This window comes from Pararge aegeria, chromosome 6 (assembly GCF_905163445.1).
Source record: "Pararge aegeria chromosome 6, ilParAegt1.1, whole genome shotgun sequence".
In the NCBI taxonomy this organism is placed as follows: domain Eukaryota; kingdom Metazoa; phylum Arthropoda; class Insecta; order Lepidoptera; family Nymphalidae; genus Pararge; species Pararge aegeria.
In genome coordinates, this window is record NC_053185.1 from 7,018,451 (window position 1) to 7,038,426 (window position 19,976).

Genomic DNA, 19,976 nt, shown 5'->3' on the forward strand with positions numbered 1-19,976 from the left:
TTACCTTCCAAATTTACCTGCCAAAAAGTTTTGAAATTAGTCAATACAATGAAAAGTTTGTTAAGAACACAACAAGTAATCATTCTGTAGCTTTACTACCAGATTAATAGCTCGATAGCAATCATGGAGTCGTTTTCGCATATCGACTCCTCGATTGCGAGCTCTGTATTAATGTAAAATTGACCTAATTGCACTCGATTTAGCGTCTCAAATCCTGTACTTCTGCTTTTTGTTTTACAAATGGTCTGTCAAAAGCCCCAGCAACGTAATGGTAGGCAAATTTGAGTTTTTGTCTACAAGATTTTTTTACAATAATGCATAACTTAAAAATATGCTTTAAAAACCAATTCAAACGCGGAAGAAGTCGGCCAAACTGGGTGTCCATACATTACATTATATAAATTAATTTATTTTAAATAATATATTATAAATATAAGATTACGTATGTAACAAACAAAATGTAATGTTGGTGTTCAATAAACTTTTTCATTTTCATTATTGTGCTGAATAAATTGAAATTGAAATAAAAGTCAAAACACCAACAAAACACAAAGCTATAAAAAAAATTGGTACCTATATTACCACCACTACTTGCGGCCTGCGACGTTGGCCGCATATGAAATTCAAAATTCAAAATTCATTTATTTCAAGTGGGCCTAATATAAGCACTTTTGAAACGTCAAGTCTGTCTGTTTGTAGTGATTCTACAACCTTCTATGATTTATGATTTCCCTCGAGTTTCAGAAATTTTGCCGCAATAACTTCTGCCCGACCCCAGAAAACAAGCTTCAAATGTTTTTTTTAAATCCCGCAGGCACGAAGAAAAAATATTGTATTATATCTGCGAAATAAATAATTTTGGTCCAGATTATTGACTAACTGAACCAGAACTGTTTAATGTGCATTGGTAAGTATTAAATCAACCACATTCGCAATTTGCATTTCATATAAATGAAGATGACGATAAGCAAGTCCATTTATACACATTGAAGTAGCTTCGATGACAAGCTTAGCTCTTAATCTCTCTCTCCTCTCTATTATAGCAGAGGAGGATTCTCAGCAGTAGGAATAGGTTAAGGGCGATAGTGATATGACTAGGTATATTTACATAAAGGTTAGTTAGACTTTATTACTTCAACTCACACATATCCGGATATCGCAGTTCGATATTGCCGCCGATTAAGTCACCCATGTAATAATATCGGTGGTAATTGTAAGGGGTGACAGGGCAGGTCTTCCCAGCGAGGAGTTATCGATCGGTCCTCTGCGCAACAAGTGACGCCGACTGCAACACACGGCCTCCCACAATGACGATCCTATTTATTCGCACCTCAAACTTGAGGGGTGATTGTGTATGAAAATGGTTTTCAATTGACAAACTAGAGGATTTCGCACACCATATCGACTCGACTCCGACCCGACACGGATTTCACTCTAATAAGAGCATGGAAAAGTGAAATTTATGTCGTGTGAAATTAAGTAAGTTGTTATGAAAACTGTAAAGCGATATACCTAAGTGGACGATGCCGTGGCCGATAAGCGAAAGCCGCGTTGACCGTGGACGGATCTTTGACGCTGCATCGAAAATTCGAAAGAAAACGCGCGTAGCGAAGTGCCTTTGCAACGGTCGGAGTCCATGATTGTGAAAAATTTCGCCTTTAACCAATCTCAGTCTATTCAGGTCCCACAGCTGGGCTCACGCCATCACTGGAATAGAGCTTAGACGCTGTACTCTCGTCCAGTCTCGTTTAACAGGCTAATATTGAAACTTTTGGTTACGCTTGTCATTCAGCTAATTATTTTGAAGACCTTCCTGGCGCAACGGTGAGCGCTGTGAATTTGAGAAATGAGCTCTCTGGTCTGGTTTGGTGGGAGGCTTTTTAGGCCGCGGCTAGTTACCCCCCTACCGAAAAAGACCTGTCGCTAAGCGATTTAGTGTTCCGGTGCTTCATACTCAATACTCCCTAACAGGTTAGCCCGCTACAATCTTAGACTGCATCATCCTCACCACCAGGTGAGATTGAAGTCAAGGGGTTACTTGTAGTGTTATAAAAAAAATAACAGTCTGATTATTGAGGAGTATAGCGAATAAAGCTTACAAATAAACTTGGTATGACCACAGAATAGCTATGCAGACATGACTTAACCACCCATTTTGAGGTGTCCCGGATTCTTAATATGAACAAATGAGATATAGAAGAAAAGTGTTTTTTTATTGTGGTGGTTCCGTTATATCATACATGTAACTAAGAATAAATAACTTCTCCAAATAAGCGTTAATTAAGTTGTAATTATCTTTCTTTGAATCTTGGACATGATTAAAAGCGGTGGAGCATACGTTGGATACAATGAATTTCTGGAGAACAGATTTTTAATCTGTATTTTGTATTGGGAGTTTCGTCGTAACATTGCCAATGTCACCTCCGTCTCAGAAATACATCGTTCTGAGCTTTCGGAATAAATATTTCATATACTAAACTTAGTAGGTATTCATATAATTCACACCTCATTTGTCATTGGGCCGGCAAATAAATTGTTGCACGACAAAATAAGAAGTAGCACTTAAAGAAACTCTTAAAGAAAATTGGTGTGAAAAAGATATCACTTGTAGTTTTGACATATATAGGTATTGTATAGGGTATCCACTTTGATGTCGTATTTCTACGTGAGCAAGACTTTCTTACTCGCACTTGGTCGCTTATTTTAAACAAGGGCCTGTGAGCGGTGGCATCCTTATGTGGTTGATATTCCATCAACACGCACGAAACGTTTTTTATCCACGTTTCTGATACGTACCGCTAGGATGTGGTATGCCCTCCCGGCAACTGTGTTTCCTGTCACGTATAATTTGAGTACTTTCAAGGCAATAGTGAATAGGCTTTTTCTAGGCAAGCGTGCTCCAACCTAGACCTCATCATTACTTTCTAACGGGCATGATTGTAGTCAAGCGCTGGCCTTAATATAAAAATGATTTTTGACGTGACAACGTCTTATAAATTGGTTTGCCGGGTGACACTTCAAGAAACTGCGTTACGCTCCGCTCACGTTATGCGCTCACAATGAGAGCGAGTGAGAGGCACGCGTCCCTCCCACTCGGGCATGGTTAGCCCGCCTAAGAGCGAGAGAGACAGACATAAAAAGTGAAAGGCACGCGTCCCTTTGTAGTAAACGCTGTTTCATTGTACGCAAATGTATTGCAAGTTATTGTATGTATATTTGTATATAAATACGTATGTATGTGTAAAGGTAAAAATAAAATTTTGTTAATATGAAATTCAGTGCGAGATTCTTTGTATAAATTAATGTTTTAAATATAATTCTTTGTATAAATAAATGTTTTAAATTGTTACTATTATTTCATCCTTCTTCCTACTATACGAATGAATATTCACATTAAAATTATTTTACCACTCAAAGTCGTTGTCACGTAAAACTTTCGCCCGTATACCGACTTTACAGGCAACCAATTTTTTTTTTTTATCTTTATTTGTTTACCCAAATTACTCGTATGTGCTAAAGCATACTATTATTTACTTTTTCTAGCGATTTACTATGTTGCTATATTTGTAATCTCACTCTTAGCGACTGTCTAAATCCGGCACTCCAAAAGTCAAGCTTGCAGTGCGACGCACAACGAAGCCTCACTTACAGCACAAACACCGACATTAATTACACCCTGTCTTTGTGAAACGTGTTTCGACAGCAAACTCAACTTCGAGCACAAGGTAACACAGTTGTGTGGAGCAAACTATTAGCTGCTATTAAAGTTATTTTGTTACGTTGGCCATTATTATACGCCAATGCTGTAGCAAACATATTGACAAGGTATTTGTGAAGTTGTCCATACGTTCGACGCTCGTTCAGTTTGCATCGGTTCAGACACAGATAATGTTCAGATAATGAATACTAACAAAATATTATAAAAGAATAACTAATAGTTGCTAACTAAATGCGTGGCGTCAAAGTTCGCCGCGTCCACACTTATTAGAAACTAGATGGGCCCTGCGGCTTCCCCCGCGTACTTTACGGGACGCAGCGTACTGCTTCTTAATCTACACCGCCCTCAATAAATCAGATACCAAAAGTAAACAAAACAGTCAAAGCCGCTTTACCGCCCTTTACCATTAATACAATTTACTTATCGACATAACATATATTATGAAATTTGATTACCTACCTAAAAACGTTATTTCAATACAAACCTAAGATATTAAGAAAACATAGTTTTTCAAAATATTTAAACGAACGACTGAGGTGTGGACTAATAATATATCTTTTCTTGCTCTTGGAGGTTTAATTTATCTTGGAGGTTTTTCTTATATTTATTTTGTGTTTATTTTTAAAATCTGTCTTATATGTATATTTATTTTGTGTTAAATTTTGTATATGGGTCCCCGACCTGAAATAAAATGATTTTATTTTATTTTTATTTATTTATTATTTATTTAATCACCCATTATTAAACCTTCAATCACGTAAACATTGTCAATCGCAAATGCCTGTCCCAAGGACCTACTCCCGTTTTGCCTTATTTAAAATACTTTGAATTGCCTATAACAAATGACTGCATTAATAATGTGTGGCTGAACTTAGCAACAGCACTATATATTAGTCGATAGCGCAGGGTAAGCGATTTTGACCCCAGTCAGTAAATGGATGGACTAACATTTTTTATTTAGTCCTAGCACTGAAATCCTTATAAATGTAGAAACATTTTATGTAGGTATTTTTTTTTTCTTTTCCAATCACGCTAAACTAATAGTATAATCTATCCAGTACAAAAAAAAATTTTTTTTTTTTAGTTATCTTCAATGTACAGAATTTGAACACATACGATTCGATACAAAATAAGATAAGGATATTTAATTTTTAGATTCCTTCATTTCAGGCCAAAAAAAATTCGGTTTCATTTTTTTTTTTTCACTTTGCTTTTCCCGAAGCCGGGGGTTAATAGTTAAGGAGTTATTTTATTACCAAGAGCATATATTGCTTAGTGCAAGTTTTCTGTCATTGATTTTAATGTTTTATCATGGAAAGCCTATAAATATATCACTTGAAAATGCATTCGGAAAGCAATATTCCGAACATTATTTGCTCTGAGTGCAACGAGAGTCGAGTCAATTTGCATGTGATTACGTAGCGGCATTCAAATACTATACAAAGGTTTTCAACAATAACTTTATATGAATAGGTGTTTTTTGTAATTGTTTCTCTTCAAGATCGAATTTAAAATCAAAATGAATTTATTTCAAGTACGGCTTTTGTAAGCACTTTTGGAACATGAAGTCTGTCTGTTTGTAGCAGCTTCTCTCACCGAAGGTAGGGCAGGGTACGACGCGACGCGATAAAAACACTTCTTCACACACAAGAAATCAAAAAACCAACGCAGACAAATTGGTGGACATCCGTTAGTAACTATATAAAGGGGGATGATCATCACTTTGTCAGGGATTTTTCTTATCTGTCTAATAATGTGAACAATTTTTTCGTTATATTTTTGTTACACACTTACATATTGAAAATCTCTTTTTATTCTGTTTGTTTTTATTTTTTTTACACATACTTTACACTAAAAAGTAAATAAAAGATTGTTTCCATTATAAGACAAGTAAGAAAAAAAAAGTGTAGATGAATGATCGGATCGGTTTTCCAACGCAGATAAAAGGATGCTGACTATTGGTGGAATGATGGCCGCCGCTTCCGCACGACATTTAGTTTAATCTCCCATCGGTGTAGTTTATCCCATTCCAAGTAACATTGTTTACTGTAGTATAGTAAGTACATGCATGAAAGTTACGTGCACAACTTGCTCAGAAACTGAGTTAACGTTGTAAATTCTATAGTGTGTAGCTAACTTCCTCCCACGTTACAGTGTATTGAATTCAGCGTGCTTCAAATACGATTAAAAGAGGAATGAGACAGCTGCTTGAAGATTACAGAATACCTACATGTGCACCAACATAAAGCGAATATACTCAGTACTCACTGCACTAATATACCATTTGCTTTATGTTAGTATTATTGTATTTTTTAATTATTAATCTATACTTATATTACTAATGTTATATTGTGTAAGGACTCACTAACTACATAAACTGAATGTGAACATTGAAGGAAGTCCACCACCCAAGATGGTAAAATATTAGGTGAAAGTTTATACAAAAATCCTAAAAAGTAAGCTTTCGTCCATCAAAGTCGTTTCACAGTTTTTGAAAGTATCACTCCCATTTTAGTAAAATAGAGAATGAATGATTCTATGAAAGTCAAGATAATTTTCAAATTACATCCACAAAAATTGGTTGTCACTGACACAAGTAGTAGTAGGTAGGTAAACATATTTAAGCAGATTTATAAAATTACACACCCGAAGGTAAATAGGGGATAAAAATGTATAGAAAAGTGTTTCATTTTTCAACTTATATCCGTACCTTACTTTGGTTTTTAACTTTTATTTTTTGCAGATGTGCATGTACTGTCGAAAAATCTTAACCTTACGGGATACCAGAACGAAGTTGCTCAAATCCGTTAGTTTATTATAATATCACATTTCATTTTTATTTCATATTATTATTGTACACTTCATTTAAATATCACTTGCTTTGATAGTAAAGTAACACATCGTGAGGAAACCTTCTTGCTTGAGAGTTCGCCATAATGTTCCAAAAGACGTGTGGAGTCCACCAATCCATACTTGGCCAGCGCGATAGACTATGGCTACACGAATTTTATAAATTTAAAATGCATATTAAAATTTTCGGAACCGACAGGATTTGAACCTGCGACTCTCTGGCAATCGCGGCCGGGGTGCTTTCTCCAATTAAGCTACGGCTCTCCTACCGTCGATGCCGAAATGCCGTTTCACATCAGTCTTATAGCGACTGTAGCGTCATCTAGTAGGAAACGTTGCAGTTTCGATCTACTTTTTCAAAGGTCTGTGGTCTATGGCTAGGCCCTTCGCATTCTCATGTAGAAAGCATTTCGAATTCTCCGCATTTTGTATTTTTGCGGTCGCCAGGGCGGATCCGATGTCGTCTTACACGTTGGATTTTTCTTTCAACTTTGACTTTCGAGGAATTATTTGAATAAATACTAAGATGCTCTTTATTATTGTAACAGTTTGATCTCCTTTAAATGTCAGATGTTATAAATTCTCGTATTTCCGAAAACCTGTATAACACTTGATGTTGTGTTGTTGTCCAATAAAACAGAGAGTACTATCGGCATAGTCTGTAACAGAGACATCACTGATCATGAAATTGTTTTATTTGGTCTCTCAATGCCACCAAGCCCAAAAACAATCAACCGTGCAAAGCTGAAACAAGATATAGATGCGATCAGAAAAGACCTAAGTGTTATAGACTGGTCCCAAATATTCGACTCCCGGGACCTTAATAAAACTGTTAGTTCTTTAGTAAAACTGTAAGTTTCTTAGTTTCCGGCTATCTCAGATTATTCTCAGGTCGATCATGATGATGATGATGATGATGATTCAATACTACATTACTCTTTCATCTACTTCCCTAATACCCACACTATAAATTATTGGCTTAGTGCAGTAACAGTAAAAATAAAATTGTGTGTACATTAAATTGACTGTCGTATGTTGTTTCAAGCATACGTGGGCAATGTGCAGTGTGCACACAGTAAACAGTGCTCCGCGTTCATCGGCAGTGAACACAGAAAACACAGTTTACTCTTTTTGATGTCGTAGCCATTGTACAGAATAAATAAAGGGAGCATCTACCCACTTTGTTTGTTAGATGTATCAGCTATCTGAATAGGTCATAAGTCACATAAGAGGCATATACTTCTACTGAAGTAGGTTTTACATTGAGCAAGCATAGGCATTGCTTTAATGCATTTTACACAGTATCCAGGGTAAAAGTTAGCCAAGTAGTTCTAGGCTTACTAATATCGCTTTAAACATGAAACGAAACTTTAATTTCAGGAGTGCGTGTGTGTGTGTGTTCGTGTGTATGTGTGTGTTTCTGTGGCATCGTATTTCTCGAGCGGATTAAACGATTTTGGTTTTGTTTTTTTTGTTCAAATGCTGAATTAGTCCGGAGTGTCCTGAGCTATGTTTGATGAAAATCGATAGAAAATGCCCACCGCCACAAAAAAGCGGATTACAATTTTTTTCACAACTCCGTCAACATAGGTATCAAATGAAAGGGCTGGGCGATTAGAATTTTTTTCATTATACGGTATTTAAAGTTGGTGGTTTTTTTTAATTGTTATACAAATCGAATAAATTTAATATGCAAGCAAAAGTTGCAAGCCCTGATGACTATGTTATTTAATGGTTGGACATAATGATAGGAACTGTAATAGACTATGTATCAAATTAGTCTCAGCTTTGCTTTTCAAAAAAATTCAAATTCATTAATTTCAAATAGGCCTGCTTTATAAGCACTTTTGAAACGTCAAGTATGTCTGTTTGTAGTGACTTATAGTACTACTAATGTACTTTTAAGCAATGTTGTTAAAAATAATTGAATGAATCCAAATGAAGACATTTCCTATTTATTTTAATTCATTAACTTTCTAAAAATATATGAAAAAAACCTTAATCACGACATTTATTGTTTGGAATACGAAAGAATTTTTTATATCAGTATATATATATATGTTATGTATGTATTATATATATTATGATGATGAACATACATAAGAAATCATATACAAGTACCTACGCGTAGCAAACTCACACAATCACAATCATACACTCAATCATCGAGTCAACAATTTAAGGAGAGCACTGTCGCCTTTAATACATTTATATTTTATTTACTTCAAGTGCATACAAAGCCTATCCTCTAGCGAAGTATTAGAAAAAACAGATACAATGAGGCCTTTAATAATCTACATGACACGTTAATACTCTTTCATGGTCATTGCTTCCCATTGATAAATGTCTCCAATATTATGTCATGCAAAATGGATTACAAATGGTTTTAACGGTTAGTTCCAGGAAAAATGATGTTTGCTGTGAACGTAGTAATAAAAGCAGGAAAGATTTTTATTACAAATATTCAAGCATCTTACGTCATTTTATCAATACATTTTCTTAGGTAGGTAAAAAAAGTTATATTTGCATGTCCTAAAATGTTTGTAGCGCTTTTTGGAACATTATTAAAAGAAAAGTAGGTGCTTCTCGTAAGGCAATTGAAAAAAATTATGTAACTCATAATAATAATAAAAATTTTCAAAACCCTACAGAAATATGTTTTAAAATAAATTAATATTTTATTGAAACATCAAATAGGGTACCGAGCAAGTCCGACAGTTCTGTGAAAAAAAATTAAATAGTCACCCAAATAATATGTTTTGTAACCAAGCAAAAATTTTCGTTAATCTTAGAAACACGTATTCAACAAAATATGATGGCACAATTCTATTGAAAAAGTATGTTAACTTTATTTCAGTATTCTTAAGTCATATCATTAATGTTTCAACATAACCTCGAATATACGTTATATTTTCTGAAAGACTTAATTGGAAATGATACGTTAATACTATCCCTATTGCTCTAAATCCAGTATTATCGAAGATTTTTAAAAAGTTTATATTCAAAAGAATGTATGATTATGCTAAATGTTTTGATATTTTTACAGATACATAACTGTAAAAATACTTGTTGGAACTTTATATCATAAACACCAATAATCTTACGCATATTTAGCAAAATAAATATTTCATTTTATTTCATTGATAATATTGGTACGGTGTAAATTACAAATATTTATAAAGGGTAAAGTATAAGTACAGAATATACCTAATATAATGTTAAATATTTCTGTGGCAACGTGGTGGAATCTGCAAACAATGAAGAGTGGATGCGGTCTCGGCCGTTTAATGTTTATACGCGCGCCGCCTCTGTGTAGACACAGCAAACAATGCCTAACGCCCTAATTAGTTTTCAATATTCAACGCATGTACGCTTTTATGTTGAAACGTGAATGTGCGAATAGTTTTTTTAGCACGACAGATTAGAGCAGGGCCTCGATCACTCCATTTCTACCACTTAATCGTCTATAACAGTCCACTGCTGGACTAAATGCCTCTCCCAACGGGAGGGTTTGCGGAAACCCGGGCTCGCCCTGGGCGGCTTACGGCTAATATAAAAATATATAGACGGGTAGTAGTAGCACAGAGGGCGCCACTGCCCGTTCTCCGTTATATCCCTCAGTCGCCTCGTACGACACCGGTGGAAAAAGGAGGTGTGGTGACAACTGTATTCCGATCTGCCAGTATTCTTATACCTTTAATAACACTTTTGTTCGACTCAGGTCGATTTCTAAGACTTTTAATAAGACTTTTGGTCGACCATTGTGATTTCAGTAAGTAAATTGCGAAATTTTGAGCGGTGATAGCCTAATTATACGGTAAGGCAACAGATTCCCTTTCAGGTACCGAGATCGATCCCCGGCACGAACCTCTATATTTTCGGAGTTACGTACGCTTTTAATAAAAGCAATTAATTATAACTTGCTTTAACGTTTAAGGAAAACATCGTGAGCAAACCTGAATGCGTGCGAGTTCTCCATAATGTTCAAAAGGGCGTGTGAAGTCTACCAACCCACGTGGTGGTGTATGGCCTAAAAAAATTCATAAAACGCATATACGCAAAAGGATACCTGTGTCCTATATTGTATTTTATTTATTGATGATGATGACGAAATTTTGAAACTATGGTAAAGAAATTATAACGGCATATATGTCAAAATGACAAAACATGTAAAAAAGCAGACTGGACCTCTGCTAAAAGCACAAAGAAAGAAAAATTTCATTATATAAAACGTTAATTAATGTTAATAAATATGATAGTATCTAAAATCTCCGTTAGTACTTACACTAAATACGACCGTTTCGTTGTTTACTATATTTAAGTTATGTTTTCTTTTCGCTCTATTATAAGATTCAAGAAAATGAAAATTGTTTTAGAGAAAAACTTTCATTGGTGAACGAAAACATTCCCGATTATTTGTTGCACATAACATTTTAATATTAATAAAAGTTATGTTATAATATTTTTATAGCATTGATCGCAGTATTAGTACTTAGAGCTTTTTGACATCGACTTGTCCGTTTATTTATTATAAAATACGAAAATGCTCCATAAATTTTAATTACCGAGAGAGTGTCGAAATATTTGTTTTTTGCGGCATAAACGGCCGTATCTTTTTTACGTTATCTTAGAAGTTTTATCACAGCTAGATTGTAGAATAATAAATAGTATAGAGTGAATGGTTTTCATTTTATTTAACAAAAAGTCTTAATATACAGCCAGACAGACCGATGGACGAATAAAAATCGTATGCTTAATTTGCTATGCCCCGTGAAAATCAAGAAAATCTGTACGGTGTAAATTATAACTTTATTAATCCTTATAACCCCACGACAAACAAATCCTCGGCAATATATTCCCTTACCCACGTTTTGCTCCGACACCGGAGCATCCTCAGAAGATGTTGGCTTTACAAAGACTAATTGTTAAGTAAAGTCAAGGTCAAGGTTTCATTGCCAATCATGGAATTCCCCAAAGTAACGTGTGTTTCCATCCAACCGTTGAAAGTGATTCACATAAGTATTCCACTTTTTCCTTGTGAGTTACGAAACCCTAAAATGACCTTTTCCTGGTAACAACATTTAGGCAAGACCAGGTATAATATGATGAACATACACCCTCTTAGTAAGAGTTTTAGAACACGAGCATTGAATTATATTAGGACGAAGAAATATTATAATATGTTGCGGGTACAAAACGTCCAAAAAGTAATTTATTTAAAGTGTCACAGAATCCGGTTGGTTTAATCTGTGAAGATCATATGTTACAAAAGTTTGAGAATAGTAATTAATCTTCAACTGCGCACCGCGTGTCGGTGCCAGCTACTAGTTGAACAATACGTCAAAACTTTGTGTATCACTTCGGGATTACTTTAAAAGCACAATAGTATACGCATATATTACGATATTCTCTACACTACGCCATCCAAGTAGATTAAATTAAAATCGAAAGAAGGGCCTTCCAGGATCAAACATCACATCACATCAAACAGCTGTAGTGTGTCATAAAAGCTACCTTTCATTATCCGCCTTATTGCCGCTTATCCGCAATACTCTCTTGCCTAATAAAGACCAAGTATAAAGCTTAGAGGTACCTATTTAAAGAACCTGTGTTTAAATTAAAAAAAAGCATGTATGATATAATACAATATCATAGCTTGGTCTAATTTGCGAACATGTTGCTAATTGTATATGAATTTTTGAAGTTTTAACATATCTTTTAATTCAATTCTGTAAGGTTTTGGTTATATGTATTATATGGATTTCTTTGCAAAAAAGCAGACTGAAAGTATCTTTATAAAAGCGGATCATATTTTATTTCACAAAAAGAGTAAAGCATATTATATTGAGGGAAGACATATCGGCATATTTGAGCTGAGCTTACTAAAAGCTCAAGTTTTTATAGTTCATTTCGCTCGTAAAAAGATAAAACCAAACTTCAAGAGATATTGCACCTCGTTCCTTCTTAGTAAATAGCTCTTGGGACCTATAAAACAGAAGATTTCTTGGACCGAGACAAAAAGAGGGTCTTTTATTCGCATTCAAATAACTGTTGTATGTTTTCTATATTTATTTTGTACTTATTTATTCGATAGATAGTTAGCGATTGGCTGACTATAAGTAGTTATCGTAGTTTTAAGCTTACTCTCTCGAGAGATTTTGTTCATACTTTCTTTAGATACAACCGGAGCTTCTGGCAACAAACATTAGTTAATCTAGAAATAATAAATTTGCAAATTCACTCGAGCCAGGAACCACATCCGGGGGAACATTCGCACAGAGCCACGTAAATCTCATCAAAACATTATAAAAAGCCAGAATGTCAGAAGTAAATATATTTATTTAGAGTCCACATTATTTGTATTATATTTCGTATAAAGTTACATAATTTAAAACACAGGTATATTACGGATAGGATAAGACGAATATAATAATAATTTATTTACTAATTAATACGTTTATGCAATGTGTGAAAATTTTGTGTTATATTAAATCTAGCAATTATAACTTTTCTACTTTTTCAAATCCATGTGTGCCGATTGCCGGATGCAGATAAATACTTACAGGTTAAAATTATTATATCAATTCAATTAATCAAATAACTAATAGGACTTTATTTATACGATCTCTAAATTAATCAATTTATTTTGTATTATAGTCGCCAGTTGCATTTATTGCAACTTAAAGTTTCCCAAATGATTGAAAGTGAACCTTTCAATTATTTTATTTTTTATTTTGAGAGTACTATTGCATACTTTTTAATACAAACCCAAATTTATACAATTTAAAGTTTTATACAGTTTGTAAAAAAAATAGTGGATCAATCAATATTGGATCTTTTTAATATTGTTATTTTACAAAATGATCTATAATAAAATAAGTATACTCTATAAATACAATATTAATTTATTTTATTCTATTAAAAAATCTATAAATACAAAAACGATCTTTAAATAATATAAAATCAAATAAAAAAAATTTTTTTACTTTGAATTTGGTGACGACCAGTAGTTATTTTTTGACTTATTTTAAATAAAGAAATACATTTTAATCTAATTTCTTATATTAGTTTATATTAGGTTATAAATAAAATACACCAAGAAATTGTTTTCTCTACACAGTTATCTTCTACGTAACAGAATTTAGCAAATCATTTTATATCGTAAGTTTAAATACAAGGAGGCCAGTATTTTCCCAATAATATAGAAATCCAAAAGCTTAAGACTTTTCTAGAATGGACTACTTATACTTATTTTAACACGTATTTTCTTCACAAGATTTTTTTTAAATTTAAACTTAACACACAGCCCTTAATACGAATTTAATACTATAGTGGAAAAATAAAATTTCTTGGATTTTGGAATTTCGTTGTAAATAAACTTGAAAATAACGTATTTTTTAATAAAAAATAAGTAAGTTTACATTAACATATAACGAAAAAAAATCTCTACATCGGAGTAGTCTAAACACGAACTAGAAAATCCTGCAAAAGTTTAATGTAGTTTCTTGGCATGTCAGAAAACAATATTTTTGCTCTTACTTTATCCAATAACACTATTGTCTCACAAAATGTTTAAGCAACATTTAAACTCAACATTCATTTGAGGGTATTGTATTGACATTCTCTAAGTAAAAGCTCCCCTAAATTTTAATGAATAATTTAATTCAGCCTCTTAAACGGGTTCCATTTTCTATGAATAATTTTATGCGTCGATCCCCGCTTTTGTCTTGAAAATATATTTACATTTACAGAATGTATTTTAATAGTAGTATAAGAAAGTAAAAATGTGTATTGTTACAAACTAAAACAATCTGGATTCAATTTAGTGAAGTAGCTTTTGATTAAAATAGCTTCTGTGATCGTTAGAAATTGAGAAAACCTCAAAGATTTCAATTGGAATATTATTAATTGAGGTAAGTAATTTACTCTTTGTGTAACGAGTTTCCACCTGTAGGCTGCAAATAACTGCGCAGCTGTTAGGAAAGTGAATTTAAAGTGTTAAACATACTCGAGTATAATCGAGTGGATTCAATGAGACAAATTCACCTAACTCTGTGTTATGCTTAATAAGATGGTATATATTGTGTTAAAAAACGTATTAATACAAAAACCGACAAAATTTCCTGATGTAATGGTCCTTGAATGAAATATTTTAGTTTAGTTACTTTACAAACTATTTTGTACGTGTAAGAATGCTGTGCTGTGTAGTACTACAAATATTGTAGTTTAAAACCTAGTTTGGAAAATTGATTTGTTATTTCTGCTGTGTCACCTAGAAACTATAAATATTTTACAAGAATTTAAGTTTTACTGATTAATTTGATTCAAGAAATGTATATAACTCTGTGAAATTAAAGTTCAGGCAGATTTTATGCTATTAAAATTTGTAACTCATCAGGTTTCTGATGCAAATTATTATACGTTCTCTAGTATAATCATTTGCAATATATCAATGTACTATATTCAAATCAAAATCAAGTTATTAGCAAGCAAATGTAGCGTGATAATTACTTCATATACCTAGTAGAGTTTTCGACTAATCCTTATAGTTAATACACAAGTGAAATTACTACAATAACCTTACAACAAACCAGTCACAATACATTTCATTCTACATTTTATCACCTGTTTTAAACATTTTCACTCTGAAGACATATTATCTATCCTTAATTAATTGCACATTGCATTGGCGTTATATAATTATTACATTAAAAAGATTTGTATAATAATAGAAAATTTTACGACTACAGCTCCTTGCATAACTTCTGATTTATGTCGAAGCTCACAAAACTTGTGATAATCGCAAAATTTGTTATCTGTTAAATTTATGATATTCTCTTCCTTTCCTAGAGTTGCGATTTTAGCCTATATTGGAATCAGGCATCATCAGAAAGCATTGCGATCATTGTGTGGCTGATGTTCTACCTCGACCTCGAAACAACAGGATATAATATTTGAAGGAGTAACCCATCAACAAACTGAAGGGTAATGACCGAAATTATACATAACTTGAATTACTTAATAATTATTATATAAATAAACATTCCCTACGACATGGCGATTCATGACGACGTTCCGTTTTACCATACATTATGTACGATTAGCTTCATTATGCGCTTAAATGGTTTATAAATCGGGGTAGCTGACCTTGATTTCTTGAATAATTTTTGCGTGATGATCCGTTTTAGAATAAGATGGAAATATATTTCTTTAACTAGTAAACCCAATATTTATAATCAATTCATGTAACTTTTTCGTGTCTGTACAAAATGGTTAATATAAAAAGGTAAAATTACTAAAAAGGAAGACAATTTTTACACCAAACATTGTACGAAGGAAGTATGGTGGACGATTTAGGAGATAACACAAGAATTGCGCTTACTGTTGGCGTGGCTTTCTCTTATTTGTTGCAGATGTGCGAGCTGGGCTGGTGACGGAACGTGTGGTGCGTTGGAGGAAGACGGGCTCGGAGCCGACCCTGGAGGGCCTTGAGGGCCCGTAGGCAGAGACTGACGACGCCTCCTCCTCAGTGCTGGTGACAGATTATACTTGACTTTAGCCTGCACTAATAACTCTTTGAATATTTGTGTCACGTTCATGTTGTCTTTCGCTGATGCCTCGACAAATCCATTTTCCCAGTCAACGGTCACCACCGATTCTGTAGTATGGAACTCAACCTGAAACAAAATAAAATGTTAGAATCAGAATCATTTGCGGGCCGTTCAACGCGTGAAGGGTTAAGACTTTCAATTTATTTTAGATGCTCAGCAAAGAGCAATTGTTAAGATGAAGATAATGATGATTATTGAGAAATGCTTTCAGCTTGTATAAAATCTTGACAGTAAAAACTTTGACCTTCAAAATGTTTTCAAAAGCAATATAATTGTTCGGGTACATTCCACTACGGTTCTGTATAATTAAAGACGTGGCACCTGGCACGTGGTACTCGGTTAATATCTTTGCGAACTAGAACTTTAATACCGGCACGTACACCTAAGTTTATCTAGACTTCCAAGTAATCATTGATTTATCAGGAGTTCTTCAAAGTTACCTACTTGGAGAGATGAAGGTTTGACAGTTGACTTTTATTGCACATCTCACCTCTTTAACTAAAGGAAAAACTATTGGATCCATCCTTGAGGCTTAACACCTACGACTCAGATTTATGGACACAGGCCGGAACGTTGCAAGATGATTTTATTGCATGCCCTGCGAAGTGTTCTGTTTACCACCAGGTGGGCCAACTCTTTCAACTGGTCATTTATTAAAAAAATCTGTTGCACTATTATGTTTCATTGAAAGCAATGGTGAGGTGTTGGTTGGACAAGCTTGCTTAGATAATTAAGGACATGGCACCGCTCACAGTGATACGTTTTTTTTTCGGGTAAAATGGTGACGGAGATGTAAATGTACAGTTCCTCAGCACACTCAACAAAGGATATCTTGTAAAAAATACGAAAAACATGCAATATTGCGCCGATGCTCTAAACTGTTCAGGTCTCAACTAATCGTTCACTAGCGTAAGAACCTCAAGAGCAAGTGCAAGCAATTACGGTTCGCCCACTGATAAAGGTCTTGCTAAGGTCACGAAAATCCTTAGGACGTACATATTTGATTGAAAAATGTGTTACTCCAGAGTATCCTACTATACCAGTTAACTTAATTTTTACAAAACCGTTTTGTTCTCACAGTTATGTACTAAATTTAAAGATATTACAGGTTGTTGTAACCGCTTACGCGGTATTGTTTGAACAGTTCTAGATTATTAATAGTACCTACCTTCTTATTTAATAATGCTACTTAAGCGGAATGTAATTAATAACGCAACGTAAATATCTATTTTACATTATTCATTAAGATCGCTTAACTTAAAAATACGGGAATTTGATCACAGCAAAGTCTGGAGCATAATCCAGTTTATTGTTATCAAAGGTATAAAAGTGTGTACATTCAACATATGGATATATAGAGGGGATAAAACAACAATAGTTGTGAGGAAAGAGATATGGGCAGTGAAGCTTAAGAGATTTATTTGAGCTTCCACTTCATACATTTTACATACTAGATTTTTATATTAAGTAAACAAATTTTGTGTTATTCATTGAGTAGTATTAGATATACTATTTACTGTATCGATGAATGTATCTTTATTGAAGAATAAGTATGTATATGTATTGATGAAAATAATTATTTTGTTGCCTTGCGCTTTTAATCTTGCGCAAATTTCCTTACTCCGGTCTGGTACTCTCTAATTAAGCTTTTTTTGTTTAATAATATCCAGAAAATTCCTTGGAGAGTCTTGTCAGAGAAGTTCTTGCCAAAGAGCTTCCCAGAGTGAGTCAAATTGCTAGGCAAGTATTAAATCCAAAGTTTTGAACCTTCCTGAGAAAATATAAGCATCAGTTTATGTCAAAAATGTAAGTAATATAAGCACAGATACGGTTTTATAACATCAGATACGCTAATGGAAAGCCATGATAATTTGTTTAAGTCGCCTTTTGTTTAAATGAAAATGTTGTGGATTAACAGCGGTTCACTGCAATCGTCAATTATGTTAGGTTTAATTTATTTATTGGTGACCTTATTTTTCTTAACGTATTTCCGAGCGTAGCTTTCAATAGAAAGGTGTAACAAATAAAGGTTTCTTTATTCTGAAGTAGACCGCAAATGATACGGAATCAGTAGGTACATAAAATAAAAAGGTCGTTTTCGTACTCATTTCATTGAAATGAATAAATGAACACTGAAATATAGGGTTCTTATGTTTCTGTTCTGCGCTTGCAATTTCCATTGTCCTTGTAATTACATTGAGCCTTCTTATACGGCCTATATTTAGCGATTATGTTAATGTTTCGGTTTACATCCATATTATCAGTAACGTTTATCGTGTAGTATCGTTATAAGTAGTTTATCGTCAAAACCCGCCACACACGAGAGCGACATAGTAAGTTGCGAGTTAAGGCTGTAAAAAATTCCCTCTCAGCTATGATAGATAGTGATCTGTGCTGAACATCGGGCACTAATAGGCTGAGGTTAATTTGAGCTTCAATGTATTTACTATTCAGAGCTAACAATTCAGATTGCCCGGCTTAGTCTACCTGTTGATGCAATTTCATAGTCAACATATGTAGGCAAATTTAATTCGTTTCTACTTAGCATGAACAATGCTAGGCGAATAATTTATACCCGCTTATTTCGTAGACTCTTATTTAGAAAGTCATTAATTTGTATGATGAATTAAAATGTTTCTTTAAGAAGTGAATAAATTTATTTTATTCAGCTTTGCGCTGTAATCCTGAAATTCACCCAAGTTGTTTATATCTGAGTGAAATTTTCATATCATTTCATTTCGTGGGTGAGTTACATTAAGCGTGTACCAGGATTAAATACCTAAAATATTATAAGCATTATAGATTTAGATGTTATAGTTTTTTTGTTTTGTGCTTGAAATGTGTGCTGTCCACACATTTCAAGAACCTTGGCCCACGCTAGGGTGGCAGATGAGTTTATTTTATAGTAAATAATATCAGACCGAACTGTCAGTTTTAATCAAAACTTTGGATCGGCCGCAACAAGCGCTCAGTTCATCAGATAATGTAACTGTCAACTGGTTTATTTATTCATTTTAAATACATTTTGTACCTACATTGCATCATTAGATGACATTTGCCTCCGATCTCAGAGATGGGTCTATGCTATGAAACCGTTCTGCTGCTCCAATGTGGTGGACTTTAACGACTATAATGACAAGTTATGCAGCTTCCAGCAAATTTGGAACCGGCAATAAGAACACAGAAATGCACGTATTCTAATACACCCCCCATAAAATAACACTTTGGAATCCAATAGAATAAGCGAAATTCTAGTAGTAGCGTAAACGACATTAAGAAATGAATTTAGATGGAAATAAAGTTGTTTACTTTTCACACGGCTGTCCAAAAAAGAGTGCTATGTTTTCCAAATTTGTTCTTCAAAATTGTTTTTATTTTCTCCATAACTACTATATACCTGAACAGATTTGAAAGAAAATCAATATGTCAGATAAATGCTACCATTTGAGGCTCTTTCAAAACCTGGCTCTTGCATGCCACCTCTTACTAAGATGAATTTATTTTAATTCAGCTTTTATACGCAGAATATACGCATAGGTATGTATCCGACTGTATGGAGCAGGTTTAAATACTACTAACATGCTTAAAGCGGATGTAGAAAGTGCAGTAAAGCGAACAGCCGGCGGATGCGTCTGACTTCCTGATATCTAACATTTTCTAACTTCTCCTCTGCGCAATCTCTGATTACAATAATTTTTCTGATATTATCTAAATGGTTGGGACCTGTTATTTCCAAAATAATTTGTGAAAAATAATTTTCTTTAACAAAAACATAAGCTCCAAAAAAGGTGAAAAAT

At 33.8% G+C, this 19,976-nt stretch overlaps 1 protein-coding gene across 2 annotated transcripts in view; it reads right to left on the reverse strand.

The window, feature by feature from the left end:
• Nucleotides 1-15,714: 15,714 nt before the first annotated feature.
• LOC120624607 (ras-related protein Rap-2b) overlaps nt 15,715-19,976 on the reverse strand; it is a 65,866-nt gene continuing 61,604 nt past the window's right edge. For both annotated transcript variants that reach the window (XM_039891251.1, XM_039891252.1), the window contains one exon: nt 15,715-16,245. In XM_039891251.1, the coding sequence (XP_039747185.1) occupies nt 15,922-16,245 (324 nt within the window). In that variant the 3' untranslated portion in view covers nt 15,715-15,921. The remainder of the gene's footprint in view (nt 16,246-19,976) is intronic.